Genomic DNA, 20,759 nt, shown 5'->3' with positions numbered 1-20,759 from the left:
CACCAAATTGTCCTTTGGCTTCTGTAGGATATCTAAGCTTATAGTCATTTCACATTTCTTCAGTGTTCATTTGAAAGTGTTAGCGTGTAGGAATCTGTCTCACATGCTTCCAGCGGTGCCTGATGTAACCCACCCACACTTCTCCTGTAAGCAAGGAGGACAGCGCCCTTCCCTACCTTCCTTCATCTTGATCCTCATCAGGTCCCAGCTCTATATTTTGCTTCACTTACCTCTCTATAAAGCAACTTCCTTTACCGGTGGCTCTGCTGCAAAAGACCAACTTTCTAAAAAGGAAAAGATAAAGCAGGTGTAGAAACTGTAAAATAGCATTGATCTATAGGTAAAATCTTTTACAGGAACTCTCAATGAAATGGAATTCAACCTTTTGTTTGAATCCATTTTAATTCAAATTCTGTTAATTACTTTTTTAACTATGTGAACCTGGAAAACTTTCATAATCAATCAAAATGTACATTTTGTACTACAGTTTTGTTATAATAGAATTTGAGTTTTTGTAAGACTTTTTTTTCTTTCCTTTTTAGATGTCCTGATGTACTTTATATATTTCTTTTCCACTTATATTATCTGATCTTTTGAATACGTCCTTTTTGAAATTTCAAAAAGTGCTTATTTCTTGGACTAGAATTATAGCTCCCATATTTTTCTCTTATTTCCTTCAGCTCCCTTCCCAAAGCAATCTGTTACTGTTTCTTAAATGTCTTTCCAGATGTATCTCATGCATATATAAATGTTATGTTTGTGAGTGTATATGTAAGTATTTTTCTCCACTTAAAAATTTACAAGTGGTAGCCAAATACATCTTACCTATTCTGCACCTTACTTTCTCCTGTGCTGCATCTCAGAGTTATTCCATGTCTGGCTGTGATGAGTCCAGGAGTCAAGGTGTGGAAATGTGAGTGTCATCACTCACTGCCACCTCAGTCACCCACTAGCACAGTTTTTGCTCCTTGTTCCCACAACCTTATGTTGTGCTGGCCTAGATATCTTAGGTCCAAAGGGAAAAATGCTTCTACCTGGAGGCACAACCATGATTCCATCGTACTGGAAGTTAAGACCCAGCCGCTGTGGGCTTCTCACGCCTCTGAATTATCTGGTAAAGAAGGAAGTCACTGCTCTGGATGGCGGGATTGATCCTGACTACTAAGGAGGAAGTGGACTACTAGTCTACAATGGAGGTAAAAAAGAGTATTCTGAAATGCAGGACGTTGCTTAGTTACCATACTCTGTGATTAAGATCAATGGAAAACTACAACAATGTAATCTAGGCGGGATTGGAATGGTGCAGACCGATCAGAAATAAAGATCTGAGTCATTTCACCAGGTGAAGAACCATGACCAGCTGAGGTGCTTGCTGAAGGCAAAGGGGATACAAAAGGGATAGCAGAAGAAGGTAGATACAACTACCAGCTGTAACCACGTGACCAGTTTTAGAAATGAGAGCTATAATTGTCATAAGCATTTCCTCCTTATGTTGTTACAAATATATTTGTGTGTGTGTATCTGTGTGTGATAAATATCTTTGTTTTCTCTCTTATTCCCTTATCATGTAACATAAGATGATTGACTTTATATCATAGTATTTAAGTTACAGAATGTCAAAAGACTTTACCTCCTCTTTTGATGATGGGGCTAGTGCATTTTTGGTTGTACACAGGATAGCTGTATCATGTCAGGTGGAATTAAGACCCCTTTATTGTCTTCACTGGAGAGTAAATATGGTTTGAGGAGATGCATATAGTTGCCAAGTTGACAAGGGGGAGACTTGTGATGTGCCCAGATATTTGGTTAAATGTTATTCTGGATATGGCTGTGAGGGTGCTTCTAGGTGAGATTAGCATGAGAACAGGTGGCTGAGTAAAGAAGACTGTCCTCCCTCCCCAGCGTGGTGGGCCTCATCCAGAAGGCTGAAGGCCTGAATAGAACAAAAAAAGTGAATCAAGGTGACGGTGAAGTAAGAATTCCCTCTGTCTATGTGTCTTCAAGCTGGGACATAGGTCTTCTCTTGCCTTCAAACTCAGACTCAGACTGGAGCTTGCACCATCAGCTCTCCTGATTCTCAGGCCTTTGGACTCGGACTGGAACTATCACTGGCTCTCCCGGGTCTCCAGCTGGCTAACCATAGATTTTGGGACTTCTCAGCCTCCATAATCATGAGTCAATTCCTTATTATCTATCTGCCTATTCTGTTTCTGTTCTCTGGAGAACAAAGACTAATAAGGGTACAGAGAAATCTCCTTAATTCTTTTCAGTGGCCAGATTATAGCCCTAATGATGAAAGTGCCTTAATAGAATCATCTCAGTGATAACACAATGAGGCTCTTCCCAGTGTTTTTCTAATTTTACCAGTGTATAATAAATATCTGTACAAATACATCTTTGTGTACAAATGCTACTTCACTTGAATACCAAGGAATGTGATTGATGAACCTTAAAGGTGACAAATACATATTTTTGTGCATGTTTTGTATGATATCATGTACCTTAGGATGCAATTTCCCAATAGAAAACTCTGTAATATGTATGTTCTGTACCATGTCAGACATGTTGTAGCTCCTTAATAACTATTTTAAAACAATAATAATTTTCAGAATAGCCAGTCAATTCGTGTAATATAAGTAGCTAAAAACTGGTAAGGACATTTTCTTTAAGTGGATCTCTTGAACTACATAAGCAGAGAGAGTGCTTTCAGCAGGCTAAAGGATGTTGGCTCTTCTTTACAGGAAGCCCGATGAGTCTCCTTGGGCCTCTTCTTGTAACAAACACCCACTAGAATTATGATTTTGGAGTCATTTCCATTGCAAATCCCCTCTTTCCACGCCCATTTAAAAGGCAGCTGTGATATTTGGCTTCTAACCAAAGCCTGCTGCACCAACAATTCTCTAAATTTTATTTATATTTCATGTGCAGTATGTTCAAACTCACTTTCCCAGGTGCCAGATGCTGGTTTGGACACTCTCCAGTGGAAAGTGTTTTACTGTAAAATAAGAAAAGTAAAATGCTGAACAAACCAACTCTTTATATCAGACTTTCACCTAATTTACCAAAGTTAAGTACTTTAATAATGACTTCAGTATGTCCCAAATTTGCAATCCCCCAAATTCCCTCTTCACCTACCTCCACACCAAATTGTCCTTTGGCTTCCGTAGGATATCAAAGCTTATAGTCATTTCACATTTCTTCAGTGTTCAATTGAAAGTGTTAGGGTGTAGGAGTCTGTCTCACATGCTTTCAACGGTGCCTGATGTAACCCACCCACAGGAATTTCAGATATGATTTGGGTGAGAAGATAAAGCATGAATCCATTTACAGGATTTTAAAAGACATTTAATAACTTAATGTCTGTTTTGTTAATAGCTTTAAAAGCATCCTAAAAGTGGTGGTTTCTGTGTTTTATAATAATTCTGTCCCTGCCGTGGCACAGAATTTTGGCATGACATGCTAGAAGTTAGAATTTGCATTTGTGAGAGGGTTCTTGCCAGCTTAAACGCAGTCTTCAGTCCAAAGATCCTATTTGTGAAATGAGCAGCGATATTAGGTAGATACTAAGAAAAAGGATATAATTTTTTTTTAGAGATTGCCAGTCCACTGTTGGCTTCCCCCTCTGCCTATTGCACGGATTTATGTAGTAACATTTCACTGAGCTGAAAACCAGTAAAATTCCTTGTTCTATCCTAGAAAAATTGAAAACCTTAGGCATGAAAAATTGTGCCAAAAGCTTGTGGTTATATTCTGAGGTTTAAATGAACTCTGTAAAGCGTGTTGTGATTTGCCTGTGTGTGTAAAGCCACTATAAAATAACAGAATTTCTGTTTGGCAGCCAAGTATCTTAGTATTGGCCTCTGGTAGATCTCAGTTCCTTTTTCACTCTTTCCATTAGATGGCGGTAGGTGCCCAAGAAATAACTTCCGCAGGGCTGGTGGAGGGAGGTGAGAGGAGCGTGTTTTTCTTTTCACCGGGTTGTTGGTAGTTAAGCTGACACCACTGAAGGTCATAGATTGCGGGTGGGCGTGGTATATATTTTATTTTTTCGTGTGTGTGTGTGTGTGACGGGAAGATTTGCCACAAAACACCTGTTTAACCCAGGTTCTTTCTAAGCATAGGGTAGCGTTTGCCAATTGGCAAAAAAAAAAAAAAAGACCCTAAAACTTTTCTCAACTATCAATAAACCTCGTATAAGCTGTGGAGCACATTCAGGAGAGCAGCCAGCACTGATTTAAAGATACTTCGGCATCTGTTGCATACATTTATGGACATGGAAGACAGCCACTTGCTGGTGGGGAATGGCCGCGGTGGGCTGTGGACTAAAATCCTTCGACCTGTGATCAAGCCCCAAGTATTATGGATTCCCTCACGTGTGCCTAGCATCAGTTCAGAAACTACAAAAGAATTATAAGAGGTGGAGTCCTGCAGTCTTCTTTTAGTAGAGAATACAAAATATACAGAGAAGTGCCCAGCAAGACCTAGCCTGAGGAAATACTTATGTCTTGAGGGTGGTAAGTCCTATAAGCCTTATGAGAGATCAGTGGGGTACGAAATGGCCGAAGGGTTAGGCTTTGTGTACGGAGAGAGAGAGGAAGGAGAGGAATAAGAAACGGTAAGAAAAGTCGGGTGAGGGGACCGTGGGAATCTTTGGAGAAGTAGGAGAGAACTGAGAATTTGGACGGAGAGAGGAAATGAAGGGAGGGATGAAGCCAAGTCCAGCAGCTTCGGAAAAGCGTGCTTGGCGGACCCTTCTTACTTTATTTAGGCCCCGGGATTCCCGTTGGAGTGGAGCATTTCCGGTCAGCTTCCACACCAGGACTGTTTCCCGAGCACTCTGGCTAGCGGTGGGTGGAAGCCGGCACCCGGCGTCCCAGCTGCTGCGGGCAGTGCGGCTACAGACCGTGCCGCAGGACTACCACGGAGGGGGCGTGGCGAGGGCGGGCCGGAGGGGGCGTGGCGTAGGCGGGCCTATGTGGGCGGGGCTCTCCTTTTGCAGCGGCCGCCGCCTCTACCAGCCGCGCACGGACGGAGGGAGCCGGGTCGCCGCCGCCTGCACGCCCGCGTGCCGGGGCTGCGGTGGATCAGGATGTCGGGCTTCTTGGAGGAGCTCCTCGGCGAGAAGCTGGTGACGGGCGGTGGCGAGGAGGTGGACGTGCACTCGCTGAGCGCCCGCGGCATCTCGCTGCTCGGGCTCTACTTCGGCTGCAGCCTGAGCGCCCCCTGCGCGCAGCTTAGCGCCAGCCTGGCCGCTTTCTACGGCCGCCTGCGGGGGGACGCGGCGGCCGGGCCGGGGGCCGGGGCTGGGCCGGGGCCGGGGGCCGGAGCGGCCGCAGAGCCGGAGCCGCGGCGCCGCCTGGAGATCGTCTTCGTGTCCTCGGACCAGGACCAGCGGCAGTGGCAGGACTTCGTGCGGGACATGCCGTGGCTGGCGCTGCCCTACAAGGAGAAGCACAGGAAGGTGAGTGGCGCGGGCCTCGTCGGCGCCCCCGGCCTGGGTGCGCACCCCGCGCGTTCTCGGGAGCCAGGTCCTCGCCGCCCCCCGCCCGCCAACCCACCCTACTAACCCCCTCTGTCCCCTCCATCTTTGCATGCGCTTCCCCTCTTATCCCTCAGTGTCCCTTTCCTCTGTGCCCACCCCCCATCCCGGGACCCCGCCGGGTTGGGGTTCCCGCGGCAACTCCTCGGTGCCTGTGCCAGGCCGCGCCCTCGGGGGAAGTTTGACACTCTTCGGTCCCCCGACCCCTGCTTGCGTCCAGAGGAGTCCAGAGCCCAGTCCCCACAAGTTGGAAGCCTCGCGTAGGGGGTGGCTGCACTGGGGGTCCCGGCTCAGTGACTCCTACCGCGGGCCAGAGGTTCGGGGAGAGGCCGCTTTCTTCCCTCAGCCGCTGGACTCCTCGCGGATACCTGTAGTAGGTGGGGGAGGGCGCTAGCCCCCTACCCATAATGCCAAAACCAGGAAGTTTCTTCTCGAGAGAAATCTGCTTTTCTGAGGTCCCCTCTCCCTGACCCTGTACCCAGAGGCCGAGGACAGGCCACCTGCACCCCGGGGAGGCGGCCACTAACCGTGGCTTTGAGCAAGAAGGGAACTCACTCCTCTCTCTCTTCCCACTTTCTCTGCACCCGCGGCTGAGCTTGTGGCCACCCGGGAGCTTTTCATTGTCTGGCTGTCCAGCTTTTCTCCCCAGATGCCTCCCAGGCACAGGAACAGACCGTTCCAGGAGATCTTAGTTGCTTGGCTGGTGGGCCACTGTCGTCTTGGCATGCTTTGAATTAAATGCTGAACTGATCCCATAGATGCAGATTGACCGGAAGAACGAGGATTTGGGGAAATTTATATATACTTCGCTGTCAAATGCTCATCACCTCCCAGTTTACTACTGAAGTTATCTGTTGGGTGAAGATGTCTGTTTTAATAAAACAAATTCAGGAATTTTTGTCATGAATCGAAACAAAAAATTTTGGGATGCTCTTGCTTAATTAGTGTGCAGCGTGTGAGTCCAGTCCTTATCTTTCTGAGGAGAATCTCAGTTTATGGACAGGAGAAGGGCTGTACTGCGGTCCGTAAGCTTCCTCTAGGGAGGGTGGGAATGGCATGCCATGTGTTTGTTTTATGTGTATAGAATCTTGTTGAGAAGCATGATTTAGATTTAGTGAGAGCAAAAGGCTTATACTGTGACCCCAAATGTCTCCAGTAAATCATCCCTTGTGAAGCAGCGTAAGGTACAGACTTGGGATTTCAAGTATGAAATACAGTTTAACAAATACAGTTTGTACACGTAACCCAGGGAAAACATGGGCTTACTAACCACACAGAGGCAAAACTTGGCATTTTAACCACTTTTTAGGTGATTTTGTCCATCTTTGATTTAAGTGTTTGATAGTGCATTAATATGAATAACTAGTCCTTTCTTTGCTTTACAGTATGGAATCCTTTGTTTTCCTTGGTGTGTGTGTGTGTGTTTTTTTTTTGTTTGTTTGTTTGTTTTTTTTTATTGGTCTTTGGGGAGGAACAATGTTTAGAAAGTGATTTACCAAATAATATTTTCATCATTATGACAAGTTTCTATTGTAGACCAAAGTCTGTGTTAAATAATGTCCTTGTTGGGCAATGCCAGTGATTTCTAGCTTTTGCAGACGTGCAGTGATGGTAGAATGTGACAGCCTTTATTGTGATTTTCACAGTGGGGGAAATAAATTCGCTGGGTAGTAAAAATATGAAGCAATGCTTAAAGCTTTTCTTGAAAAAGGAGAATGTTAGATAGGACATGGGCCATGCCTGGTTCTCTATGCCCTGGCCAGTCCCTTGGCACAGAAAAAATGTGGTCTCTGGCCCTAGCCTGGACCTGCTAATTTTGCCAGGTTGAGAGTCTGGATGACACATGGCAGGCCCTCATTTGAAAAATACAGTTCAGAATGTGCATGTGCCCAAACCATGATGCGTTAGCATCTAAAATTTTTTTTTTTTTTTGCTCAGAGTTTTTCTGTTTACTTTGTCCACTAAAACAAGTCCAGTTTTGAGGCTGCAGTTTCTGTTCTTGGATGTTCATGAATAGGCAACTCAAGATCTTATGCCAGAAACATTCTTATTTGAGGTGATACGACCAGGTAAAAAGACTCCAGCTGTGTTTCTTATGGAAAACATACTCTTGGAAATTACAAAAGCTGTGTTCTCACTCTGAAAGGAGTTATTTTTCCCCTCGAAACCAAAGACATGTAGAACAAATTCCTTTTCTGTAATTTTGAGGTTTTGTCTCTCTTGTTTGAAATTGGGGTGCTTAGAAGTCTGTGAGCTTGTGATGCCAGTTCCATGATAAGAACAGTGATAAGTCCCGGGCACCCCCAGATCAGGGTGCTGGGTGAATGAACACCTACCTTCTTGTTGATGGACCCTGTCGGTGTTTCACCAACTATAAAAATAGCTCTAAAGAAGAGAATTTTGTTTGACACTAAAGATAAGCCAAAGTTCCATATTACTAATTTTTTAAAGTTCTCATTAACATTTGTTCTTTAAAACCATTCGTATCCTTCTTCCCATTGGGATAACAAAAGACATGGTTCTAATTAGTTATTGGCTGGCATTTCTCTAAAGAAAATTGAAAAATTATGGTGGAGAAAGAAAATGCTGTGTAGTATTGCTTTTTTTCTTCTTTTATTAATTTCCTCTTTTATGTAGTAAGAAAGTCTGGTGATGACCATATACGTTAAGTCTATGTTTTGCCTGCCTCCTCTCACCTTGATTGGAGCTGTGAGAAAACAGCAAATAAAAGAATTCCAGCACCTTTTAAAAAAATTGTTGATGGAAGGTTGTCCTGTTTCTGCTTGCTTTAGTGGTAGGTGCAAAAGTGATTGATGCCTCAGTGTTTGGCTTCCAAGCGCACACATGTAAACAGCCATATAAAAATTGTAATTAGATGATAATAAAACTTTGAGTGAATTTATAAGAGCAGTGTTGTGAGGAAACATAATCGTGAAGTTTAGGCAGTTAGACTTGTTTCAAGTAGGTTTGTTTTTGCGTTGTTGGTAAACATTTTTTTGATTTCTGTAGAGAGTGTGTGTGATGAATAGCTGGAAAGTGGCGGAGATGTCTACTTTTGGGATTCGATCTATCCCTAAGTGACTTCAGTTGTCAGGACTGGGGAGTTGCTCTCCAGGACCTACTTTTGTGTCCCAGAGGAGAGCACTGGTTTTGGTTTTAAAGCCATGGGACTCAGCTCTGCCTGGGCTGGATGCCTGATGGGAAGCATATGATCAGTGTGGGTATGCTGACATTGAAGGGCACAGGTTTGCTGGGGTCTGACTTGGTCCTGGAACTTCCTGCCTGACAAAGGGGAAGAGAAAGTTGGGGTGGGAGAGTGGCCTAGAATTCACCTGAATCCCACTGGTTCTTCGGATGGGGCAAGATTTGGTATCAATTGGGTCTTACAGCTTCATCTCTCCCAATTCTTTCTCCCTTAAATCTAAATAACCTAGCCACTGAGAGAATGATTTCTATAGCACTGACAGACTACTTTATTTATTTTTACAGAGGGGGAGAGGAGGGGAGGGAGAAAGAGGGAGCGAAACATTGATGAGTGAGGTTGTGCCCTGACCAGGAATTGAACCAGGGACCCTTTGGTTGGCAAGCCAGCATCAATCCACTGAGCCACACCAGCAAGGGCTGCTTTTTATTTTATTATTTTTTTTTTTGACAGTCTACTTTCAATCAATATGGTGTAAGACGGCAAAAAGACACGGGGTTTTGTGCCTTCCACATAAGGAGCATGCACCAGCCAGGAGAGGCGCCCTCTCTTGACTGTGTTTCCAGGACTTGGATCTGTCTAATAAAAAACAACAGTCCAATTAAAGTAATAAGAGCAATTTTCCTTGAAAGGCTTTTTCCTTGTTCCATTATTTGTAGTGTATTTTAAATCTCATTTTTCTTCTCTACATAATGAAGCTGTCTAGTATAGTGCCTAAAAATACAGACTCTTGTACATCTGCCTGAGTTCAGATGCTGGCTCTGCCATTTATTAGCTCTGTGACCTTGTGCAGGTTACCGTACATGTCTGTGCCACAGGCTCCTCATCTGTAACATGGAGATGATCATAGCACCTGCCTTTTAGGACTGTTATAAAGACTGCATGGGGTAATATACCCATGCCTGGCATATAGTATGTCTCCATAAGTGCTAGCTATTATTTGTTAATACGCTATTATGAAACTTAGTAATTCGTGTCATAGCTTAAGCCTTTGGAACACACCACATTATAGAATTGCAAAACTGTTATGAGGTGTATTTTTTAACTTCTCAAGCAAATGACTTTTATGAGCATACAAAGGTATATAGTTAAGCAGCTGAGAATTTGTCCTTGAAAAGATTACAGTTGAGTAGAAAGACCTAGAAGAATGAAACAAAAGCAAATGAATACATATTTTAAAAAAAATACTCTTCCTTAAAATACTGATAGTACTGATATTGACTGAGTTCCATGCTTCTATTTGCCATTAAAACAGAGACAGCACATCATAAAGCCTAGGCGTGAGAAAGGATAACAACTTTAAGACGATGAGGCACTCTTTGTGAGCGAGATTAATTATGTACTTGGTGATGGTTTTGTGGTGTGCCAGAGCTGTTAGGCATGCCTTCCACGGATGGCTGCTTCAATCTGGGCAGCATGGATGTTGCGGATTGCTGCTCTTTCACGTGGGAAGAAATGGACCGTGCTGGGTCTCTGGAGCAGCAGAAACCTCACTCCCTAGGATGGAACTGCTTCTCTTCCCAGCTCTGGAATGTTGTGGAGTAGCTTTGCTCGGACTTGTAGCCTTTGCAGGCTTAATACTTGTCTTCCAGTTAGCAGCAAAAGCCCCACGGACTAGCTGTCCACAGCTCTTGCTAATTAATTTGTCTTCTGATATGGGTTGCAATGTGAGCCAGAGCACAGAGAGAAGCAGTGGGTTTTGAGGTTAGGGTCATTGATTTTATTCTATTCTAGTTTTTTTCCTTATCCTTTTTTTATCACTCTTCCTTTTGGCGGGAGTCCTTGCTTTAATATCAGCACAGATTTGAGAAAGCAGGCTTTGTGTTGTCTAGAGCAAAGGTTGGGGATGAATAAGCCCCTCAGTGAGAAGGGTCTTTTTTTCGGATAGGGCTTGGGGCTCCAGCTGACTCCATTCTGAACTTGACTGGGCTCATTACTGCATGATACTGTTTCAGGAGGAAAGTGTAGGATGTGTTTCCATTCTTCACGTTCTGGATCCCCAGTGGTTAACCACCAGGGTGCTTAGTCTTCTGTATTTCATTAATTTACCATTATGCTTATTCAGAAGCACTCAAAGAAAATGGCAGTGAATTTAGAATCTTTTTTTCTGACCCTTAATTTCAGGAAGCTCTTGCATACTGTTGCTTTACATCTTGCCATTGTTTTAAGAGTAAATAAGTTTTCTTGAGTCTTAGGAGACATCCTTGATTATCTTCCACTCCTCACATCAAAAGGGCACCAAGTCTTGCTGATTTGATCACCTTGATTGCTCTGGACTTTGGCCCTCTCTCTTCATTCCTACCATCACTACTTGAGTTCAGGTTTCATTCAGATCACTGTGTACTAGCAGCCTTCTGGCGCTCCTTGCTTTCAGTGCTGACCTCTGAAACAATTCTCTAGTCTAGACTAGGCTTCTCAAACTGTCTGTACTGAGCGATCAGCTTTGTTTTGTGTTGTGAATTTCCACTCAGTCACACACCAGTCCACGTGGCCTCACTACATCTGACTCCTATACAGCTTGACCCTCCTGCAACTGCCCGCTGGGTGGACGACACACAGACTGGTCTCTGGCCTGTTCAACAAGATGAGCCTATTGATCATAAGCTTGGACGTTGCTGTAATGTCGAGCTGCTGTAAACGTTTCCAAGCGCTCATTCTCGATTTCTGTACTTGCCTTGTTGCCTTGGCCAGCAACACACAGCTCCTGGCCAGGCACTGGGCTGCAGCCGCACCGCGATCAGCACTGCTCTAGGCTGTTTCCAGAGTGGAACGAGAAGCCCAAGAAGACGGCTTGGATCATGTCATCCTCCCGCTTAGGAGGGCTTCAGTAGTTCGTAGTCTCTGGGGTCAGAGCGTGCTCCCAGGTCTGCTCTTCTCCCTCATCTCCCATGTGTGCAGTGTTCTCTCCCTCCTCCCACCTGGCTGAGTGTGGAGCTTCTAAACTCAGTCCTGGTTTCCCTACCCTAAGTTTTCTTGTCTCTTTTCCCTCTGGGAAGGTTGCTTCTGTGAGCATCCATAGATTGTGCACGGTTGTAGCAGTTATTAGCCTTTTGTGTTTTTTGGTTTTGATTTTTCTCTTTTTCATTAGTTGCTAAACTCCTTGAGGATGGAAACCAACCAAAGGGAGGTGTTTAGGTGCTGAAAGTAGATCACAGAAAGCAGGCGTGTAACTTTAAGATTCCTAACTTGAAAGCATAGTAGTTTCCACATCATGTGAATTGGAATGTGCACTTTCACTATTTCTTAGCTTGATTTAAACACGTCCTATTAGAGTTGGTTCTTAACTGAATTGTCTAATTGTACAGTGTACATACCCACCCACACCCAGTATGAGGGCGGTTTTGTTTTTGTTTCTTAATGAGTGCTTTAAAGAGCCCTGAAATGAGCAAATGCATGCGGAACTCCATTGCCCTGTAATTCTGTGCTTAAAAATAGGAAAAGACTCCCCTCTATTTTCGACATGTCAGAAATCTTAGTGCATTAAAATAGTCTCATATCTGCAGACCTATCATTCCATGCTTTTTTAGTTCATATATAGTTTGTGTTTCTCTAACATCTTTCTTCCAAGGAACGTCAAATGCATGCATATTACTTTCTTCCAGCAACTAGTAATCAGGAGATGTTAAACAATTTCATTTTCTAAAGTATGTTTGAGTTGGAGAATTGAAGCAAAGAGAACTGATAATTAGATCAGGGTCACGGTGCTGGATGAAAGGTCTCGGCTGAACTCCCTGAAATTCAACTCAGTTCTTTCTGTTCACGAAATTGTGTCTTAGAAACTATTCACATCAAACATTCTCCATGGAAGAGGAGGGAACCGGAAGTTCTCTTTTTAACAATGGCTTTTGGTGTCGGTTCACTAGGATATGCATAGACTCTGAAATACACTAGAGGTAGGTTAACTGCTCAAAGCATTTGCTGTTGCTTGGAAGACAGAAGAGCCAGAACTTCTTTTCTGTTGCTGCCTTTGGTGGTGGTGGTGGTTTTTAAGGGCCTTTTAATGATTTGGCTTTTTTTAGCTCAGCCAGTGAAGTGCCCCCAGCTCCCCTTCATCCTATGCAAAGCCTGCGGGCTGCTTTAGTGCCTTTGTTAAGAGACAAAATTGAACTTCAGGTATCCTGCCGAGATCCTAGGACTAAATCAGTCCTCCCTTTTATGAGGTTTTCAGAAACTGCTGTTCTGACTTCCAGTGAAATTTCAAACATGTGCTTTCTGCTTTATGACAAGTAAGAAGTATAGTAATTGAAAGTTGCCTGAGTGCTGTTATTCTGGAGTGCAACCCTGTAATGGAAACTTTTGTTCTGTGGCATCTGTGATTAAAAGCGAACATAAATTTTCTGCTGCTTGCTGGACATCACTCTTGGGCCAGATATATAATGTATTTTTGTATGACCCACTCTGCAGAAAATCCTTTTTAAAAAACAATGTCAGCCTCAATTGCATCATTACTTTCTATCACCTATCACCCACTCCCCATTGGATGACTCCCGTGTAGACACCAATTACAGGTGAATTCAAGTAACATTTCTACAGTTAATAATGCTTTTTTATCTTGGACCATTGTTGAAATAAAACAGGGTGTGGTGGGTTTTGCTGTTCAAGGGGTAGGGTTTCCCTCTTTGTTTTTCCTAGGAGAATTTTATCCAGATGAATCGGTTTTACAGTTTTTTATTTGTCTTTTTTGGTCAATATCCCTGGGATAAAAATCTGAATGGATTTAGTCTGTTTAAAATCAGAAGACGTTGCCTTTTTTCCCCTTTAAACGAGATCAGATCAAGACAGTTTGCTTTTGATCGCGGTGGCTCACAGCACAGCTGCCTCATCTGTTACTCATTTCTCAGGGTTTGATGTGAAATACAAAGATTGGGCAAAACAATGTGCAATAGGGAAAATCGCAGTGTTACCCTCTAAGCTCTGAATGGCAGTGACTGGGGGTGTGAGGGTGGCGTTTTTCAGCTTTGGGCATTCGTTTGACTGGAACTTACAGTGTTTGCATCCAGAGACCTTCAAAATCATTTCATTATCATAAGTGAATGTTTTAGATCTGCTGCATAGCGAATGGGTGTGGATGCTGGATCTGGACTTCCTGGGTTTGAATCTCTTTCAAGCCATGTGACTTGGGTGCAAGTTACTTAACTGGCGTCGCTAGTCCCTGGTCAGTCAGATAGAGATGATAGTACCTGCCTCACAGGCTTATTAAGGGTTAAATGAGTTAACATTTGAAAAGTGTTTAGAACAGTGCCTGGTGCAGTGTAAGTGCCATTTAAATGTTTACCCCAGGCACTTGGATTTCATTCCATATTTTACGGTTATTCAGATTATAGGAGAAAAGGCTTTTCAGGTTTTTCCTTTCTTGATATCACACCCCCCCACCCCCCACGCCAGCCTCAGCACCTGGTTCTTTGCATGTAGTGGTTTATCAAATAATCTGGTTTCTCTTCAGTTTATTACTAGGACAGAAATAATTACTTGTCAGTTGTTGGGTTGAGGACTTACCCATGTTTTTGAATATGGGTAGAATTCCAGACCAGCTCTTGGACTAATTGGGTGTTCAGTTTTACTTAATAGATTCTATTTTTACTTCTGCGGTTGGGAGAGAGTAAGGGAGAGACACTGCTTTGCGCATATTTCTCCTGTCATTTATTTTAGCGCTTTATTATGGAAAAACCCCAGCATCACACAGGTAGGGATAAAGGAGTAATAGTGCGGTGAACCCTTATGTACCCAGCACCCAGACACAACGATCAGAAACTCGTGGACACCCACCACCTATTCCTCACTGAATTACATTGCAGCCACTCCCGGATTTCATATCTGTTTCTTTAATAAACATTTCAGTAAGTAATTCCTTTAAAAAAAACATAACCACAATATCATATCATACCTAAAAAGTCCAGTAATTCCTTAGTATCGGCAAATATCCAGTCAGCATTTAGGTGCCCCCAATTATCTCATAATTTTTTTAAGTTGGTTTGTTTGAATCCATGCAAATTCTACATATTACATTTGGTAGCTATGTCTCTGAAGTCTCTTTTAACCTATAGTTTTCCCTCACCATTTTACTTGCTGTTCCCCTCCATTTAAACTTCCTCTATCTCTGGGTCTACCTCTCTGCCACATTCCTAACCTTTTCTTATCCATGTTTTCCCCTTTATCTAGGCCTGTAGATTGTCCCCTTTATCTAGGTCTGTAGCCTCCTGCAGATGAGAAGTCCGGATGTAGGTCACCTTATAGGCGTGGGTGGCTGAAATGCTGTCCTCGGGACAGGTTGCCGTTTTCTCCATCTCTGCCCTCTGCTTTTCTCTGTGTGGGCCCTGATCTCTGGCAGGCTGTCCTCGTAGTGACGACATAAGGGCCACCCGCAGCTCTGCATTTGCTTCCTGTCCCCTCAGAGCCCCCACAGAAGGAGGCCAGCTTGGGCACCTTGCCATCCTAGAACCTGTTACCACGGCCAGAGTGTGTCATACTCTAATTGGCCAGATCTGATTCCTACCCACACCTGTGTAGCCAGAAGTGGGATATGAACCAGGTGGACTGAATCAGGAAGGGTGGGGTGACCACTAAGGAAAATAAGGGTGCATTACCAGAGGGAGAGGACAAAAATGCTGGGCAAGAGGAACTATGCATGTCCACTAGAGTCATCCATGCTAACCCCATGACAGCGTGCCCCATTGTGCCCCCAAAGTGGTCATCCAGCCTCTGCTGAAGCATTGCTAGTGACTGCAATCACCCATCTCCTGAGAAGGCCTTTTTGACATCAGCCATTCTCTCCAGGGCACTGGCCAGCCTTCAAGGAACTGGGGACGCTTCTCTCTGCGAAATGAGGTTTCCTTGGTCCTTTGTCCATTTCTCCTACGGTGTGGGTTCAAGTTTCCTCACCATCCCGGCCATTCGTATCTGACCCCTCTCCAAGTTTGTCTGGGACCTCGCATAAAGAGTAGTCCCCAGCCCTGGCCAGTGGGCTCAGCTGGTTGGAGTGTAGTCCCACCAACTGAAAGGTTGCAGGTTTGATTCCTGGTCAGGGCACAGGCCTAGGTTATGGGTTCAGTCCCCGGTTGGGGTGCATGTGAGAGCAACCAATCGATGTGATGTTCCTCTCCACGTTGATGTTTCATTCCCCCTCTTTCTCTCTCCTTTTTCTCCTCTCTCTAAAATCAACAAGCATGAGGATTGAGAGAGTTCCCAAACCTGAATGCAGACTCTACTGTGGTCTGCCTCAAGCACAAAGAGTAAGCTTATTGCCTCCTTTGTTCTAGATATTATGTAGACGTACATTGTTGGAGCCTGAGATTGCATTAGCTTTTCTGACAATAGCATCATGCTGCAATGACTCACTGACCTTTTATGTCAACCAAAACTCCAAAGTCCTTTTCTCTGATCTTATACTTGAACAAATGAGAATAGTCACAAATTTTATATCTTACCATCTTTAAGAACCAGTTTATTTAGAGTTGATCAGTTTTTGCCGTCTGATCGAATCTTTTTGTATGCCAGAGGGGTCATCTGCAATAATCGTAGTAGTATCTTCTGAGCTTTGAATGATGTGATTCCCTTCTAGACCTTGAGTACATCTGGGGGTGGATACTCCCCGACCCCTCACCCCCGCCAAACCCTGGCAGACCACTAGAGACCTCCTCCAGGTTAGTTTTCAATGAACTTCAAGTCCAATCACTTCTAAACCTCCCTAATTGTATTATTATTCAGCCCATATTTCTCCACCTAGGTAATGTGTTTATCACAGGAGACCTTAACAGATAGCTTGCTGTAACTTAGATATTTACTCTTTCCCTTTCAAGGAATGATGGTTTGAAAAACTTGTGTTTTTTGAATTCATGCTTACTTCTAAATTGATCTCCTTTTCCTGTGTGTGTGTTTAGTAAGGGTAATAAGCTATGGGGTCTTATTTAAGGGTAGAAGTCAACCTCACCAATCTGTAGTTTGCAAAGTCTCCCCCCTTTTTGCCCTCTTGAAAATCGATACTCCTTCCATCTGTTCGTTCCTGGTGATGAAATCACTGACAACAGTTAGGTGATATTATGGGCATATTTTCTCCCTGGTGGATGTAATTCATACCTTAAAGGAAGAGTTGCAAGATCAGCTGTGCATGTGTGGAGTGTTGCTACATTTGTTTCCTGCAGAGTACTCTGTAGGAGTAGCTGTGGCCAGACACCCCTGACAATCAGTGTGTAGTTGAGAACACCCCATTTGTCCAGGAGGCCCAGATTCTGTACCTTCTGAAGGCTGTGTGGTAATAGTGGCTGCCTTGTCCCGGTCCCAACCTGCCCCCCCGCCCCGCCCCCACCATCTCATTAGGGCACTAATGGCGCCTAAGGGAGCCTTTTCCTTAATGCCCTTTCTCCCCATCAGGCGCATACAGGAAGAGAATCTGGCTGGCTAATTAAGTGTGGCATTTTGTTTCAAAATTAGCAAGAGACAGTAACTAGCTACAAAGCAACCCAGTGTCCTTGTGTGGATACATTTGTTTTTCTTGACCTTTGACTTTTTAGGATGAATCAGTCCATTTAGTCCGAACAATTTACCTTATTTTAAAATGGATTTGTTTTCTTACCCAAGTGTATTTGCACATTTAAGATTACACATGATTACACATGAATCTGTTATGTGCTTTACAGTTTGGTGCTTAAGAATTCTGGTACTTTGCATGTTAGGCAAAAAGATAAATTGTAATTAAATGCCTTAAAACACTTTTCCTGGGGGAAGTCACTTTCCTAAATTTGCAGGAGGTCGCAGGCTTCAACCCTCCAGTGCATTGTTTTAAGCTTTTACAAACCTTAAGAGTAAAATACCACTTAATACCACTTGAGCATATTCTCTTTCATTTGGGTTTGTGGAAGGGATTAATTTGCAGGGACCGTGGTGGAACATTCAAGTTTTGAAGCACTTTTTGAAGCACTGGTTTCCTGTGGAGGCTCAGCTTGTGACTTTCCTTCTGAGATCGTTTGATTCTGTTCTTCAGTTGACAGGGCCACGGAGGTGGTAGTTACCAGGCGAATCCGGGTCCCTGGAACAAGACGTAGTATGCCTTCCCAAGGAGAGTGGGATTTGTTTGTGTGTGCAGACAGCGCGAGTTATGGCTTTACTGCTGTTTATATTAAAAAGCCATTTATATTCCTTTACTCAGCATATACTATTTTTCCACTTAGTAACTTTTTTCCACTTGCAAGAGAAAGCCAGCATTTCATTTTTTCATTGTAAAAATAATCCTCTTTCCAAAGATAACCACTGTTAATAGTGTCTTGTATATTCGTCCAGCAAAAAATAACAGGCATATACTGAGGATATAACTGTTCATGCTTAAATGTTTTTACACAAATAGATTAAGCATTTGAAATTACTTTTTATTTGCTGAAAGGACAGTGGCCTTCACATGTTTAAAAAAAATTGAATCAGAAGAAAGGCATGCAGGGAAAAGCACGTCCCACTCCTGCTGCTGACTGTGGTTTGCCTCCCCTAAGCGGCCACCATTGTCAGTTTTGGGTGTGTCTCTTCAAAGGTGTTTTGTGCATACACAAGTGTGTGTGTAGGACCCTGACACACACACATACATGTTTTTTAACCAAGTCTCTGAACTAGATCTTGCTCCTGTTCTTGGCTGCCCTTGACAGGTACTGCTTTTTCTGTCTCAGGTGGGTAAAGACTAAAAATGTCATTGCATAGCTGTGTGGTTACTTTGTATTTTGTCTGCCTGGGTAATAAACCCATCACAGAAGCAAGGAACAGAATTCCCCAAAGCACCGCTCTGGATAGCTAGAAGGAAAATGGCTTAGCCTGATACGCTCACAAGTAGGGTGGGCTAAGGGACCTCCGAGAGCAGATTTCCCTGTGCTCTGAGAGGGAGGGTTCCTCGTTAGGACTGACAGAAAGCAGTGGGAAGACAATGTCTGTGAAATGCCCGCTGCTGTGCCCTGCCATTGGGATAAATTAAGAGGTTCATTCTCTGAGGCTGTCAGTCTTCCCTTTGAAGAGTACGTGGATTCACACGGGGACAAAAGACCTCTTACACCAGGCACTTACGTTATGCTATGTCTTTTGTGGTGACTAGTGTAGGATGACTTGTATTTAATGTAGATTTTTATTTACTAAAGTGTGCTGCATTTTTAGAAAATCCATCACCCCCAAATTCAATGGTAGGAAACAGATACAATAAAGAGACTAGGACCATTATTTTCATTATAGCAGGATCTTCATTTTAGTAGGCCAAATCGTTTTAGATAGCAAGCTGCTAAGAGGTGTTCAAAATGTGATTTCTTCCACTTTAGAAAAACTCCTTTACATCTTTGGAATGCATCTATTTTTTTGAGAAAAATGTACAAATATTACATCAAATATTACATCAAAAGTAATCTTACCCAGTGTTACACACAACCCTTTCTGAGCATTCCTTATTGTTTGCTATATGGGGCAGCTGAAAAACTTAGAATTCATTCAGCAAGTTACTTACGAAAAATGGAAGGGTGGCTCAGTGGATTGAGTGCAAGTCTGCAAACTGCAAGGTCGGTCGTCAGTTTGATTTCCAGTCGGGGCACATGTCTGGTTTGCAGGGCCAGGTGCCCGGTTGGAGGCTAGTGAGAGGCAACAGATTGATGTCTCTCACACACTGATGCTTCTCTCCCTCTCTTTCTCCCTCCCTTTCCTTCTCTCTAAAAGTAAATAAATAAAATCTTTTTTAAAAAAAGAAATGATTATGAAAGGCAAACTTTGTAAAGATCCAGTGAACCTTAAAAGGGGACTTAATATAAGAATGGGAAGGGAATTGCTGTCAGCTAGAAGTGAGACTATTTCTGAACCATTAGTCATGGATGCAGATTAAATGTATATCCTATGGGTCAGAAAAATGATAGTGATGCTTGCCTCATCTTACCTTGAAGGTATTCTTTAAAGCTGTATACATAGGAAGACATTGGAAATGCTCTAAATGTTCAATGTGGAACGGTAAGTACATTACAGTGCTCCGAGTCAAGTTGAACAGCTATGACAAATGGAGTTAATGACCTTTGCTGGAACACAGAACCATATACTTCAGAGACTGTGTTCAAGAAAGCAAGATCCCAAATTATACCAATACCATGATTACAGCAGTGTTTAAACTGATGTATAAGAAGAAAGACCGAAATAAATACCCCAACTTACTAATTGTTACGTTCGGATAATGGTATCTGTGGTGGTGGGTCTTGGATTTCCAAATATTATGAATGTAATCACTTTTGCAATGAAAACATAAATATATGTGAAGAAAATAATTGTGCTTTAAAAAAAAATCCTCATCTGAGGACATAACTTACTGATTTTAGAGAGAGAGGAAAGGAGGGAGAGAGGGAAACATCGATCGATTGCCTCTTGCATGCACCCTGACTGGGGACCGAACTCACAGCCTAGGCATGTGCCCTGACCAGGAATCAAACCTGTGACCTTTTGGTTTAACGGGATGATGCTCCAGCCAACTGAACCACACCAGCCAGGGCAAAATAAATGTGCTTCTACCTGAAAGAGTGTGCACCTAGTTTTTGAACACTTGTTTTAGTGTAGGATTTCCCCCTCCTTTCGCTCTAGTTAGCAGTTTGGTGGTGTTGTCAGAAGGTGAGTAAGTAACCTTGCATGTAATCTTGTCTTATGGAGCAAAGGAACATGAGGGAACAGGATTAGCTTGCAGTCCCCTACTTCCAGAAGGCTTTCTGGAATGAAGAACTTGAAAGTGACCTTTTAAAATGAGGGGGAGGATAGTCCAGTGGATTAAGAAAGAAAGAGATTCTGGTTATAAATAACCATGTGGGAATGAAGGGGAAAGTCGAGAAGGAGCAAGTTCATTTGATCCAGCTGAAGAGAGCAAGGACGGCCTGGAAGAGGACGGTGTGCCGGGGAAACCTGATGAGTGGCAGCGGCTGCCCGTGCTGGGGGGAACATTTTTACCTTTTCTAAGGAAAACAAAAGTTCCTTTGGCAGATGGCCAGGAAAAGACTTTTTAGGTGATGCTGACTTGGAGGTGCGATTTCGTGTGTG

The 20,759-nt window shown here is 43.5% G+C and overlaps 1 protein-coding gene across 1 annotated transcript in view; it reads left to right on the top strand.

Moving 5' to 3' along the window:
* Positions 1 to 5,004: 5,004 nt before the first annotated feature.
* Positions 5,005 to 20,759, top strand: part of NXN (nucleoredoxin) — a 135,964-nt gene continuing 120,209 nt past the window's right edge. The window contains exon 1 of the mRNA XM_090291500.1: positions 5,005 to 5,461. Coding sequence (XP_090147626.1) covers positions 5,090 to 5,461 — 372 coding nt within the window. The 5' untranslated portion in view covers positions 5,005 to 5,089. The remainder of the gene's footprint in view (positions 5,462 to 20,759) is intronic.

The sequence above is a fragment of the Furipterus horrens genome, unplaced genomic scaffold (genome assembly GCF_987537825.1).
Source record: "Furipterus horrens unplaced genomic scaffold, mFurHor1.1.pri manual_scaffold_11, whole genome shotgun sequence".
NCBI lineage: Eukaryota > Metazoa > Chordata > Mammalia > Chiroptera > Furipteridae > Furipterus > Furipterus horrens.
Note: the sequence above shows the minus strand (reverse complement) of the source record. Positions and strands in the feature narration are given on the sequence as shown.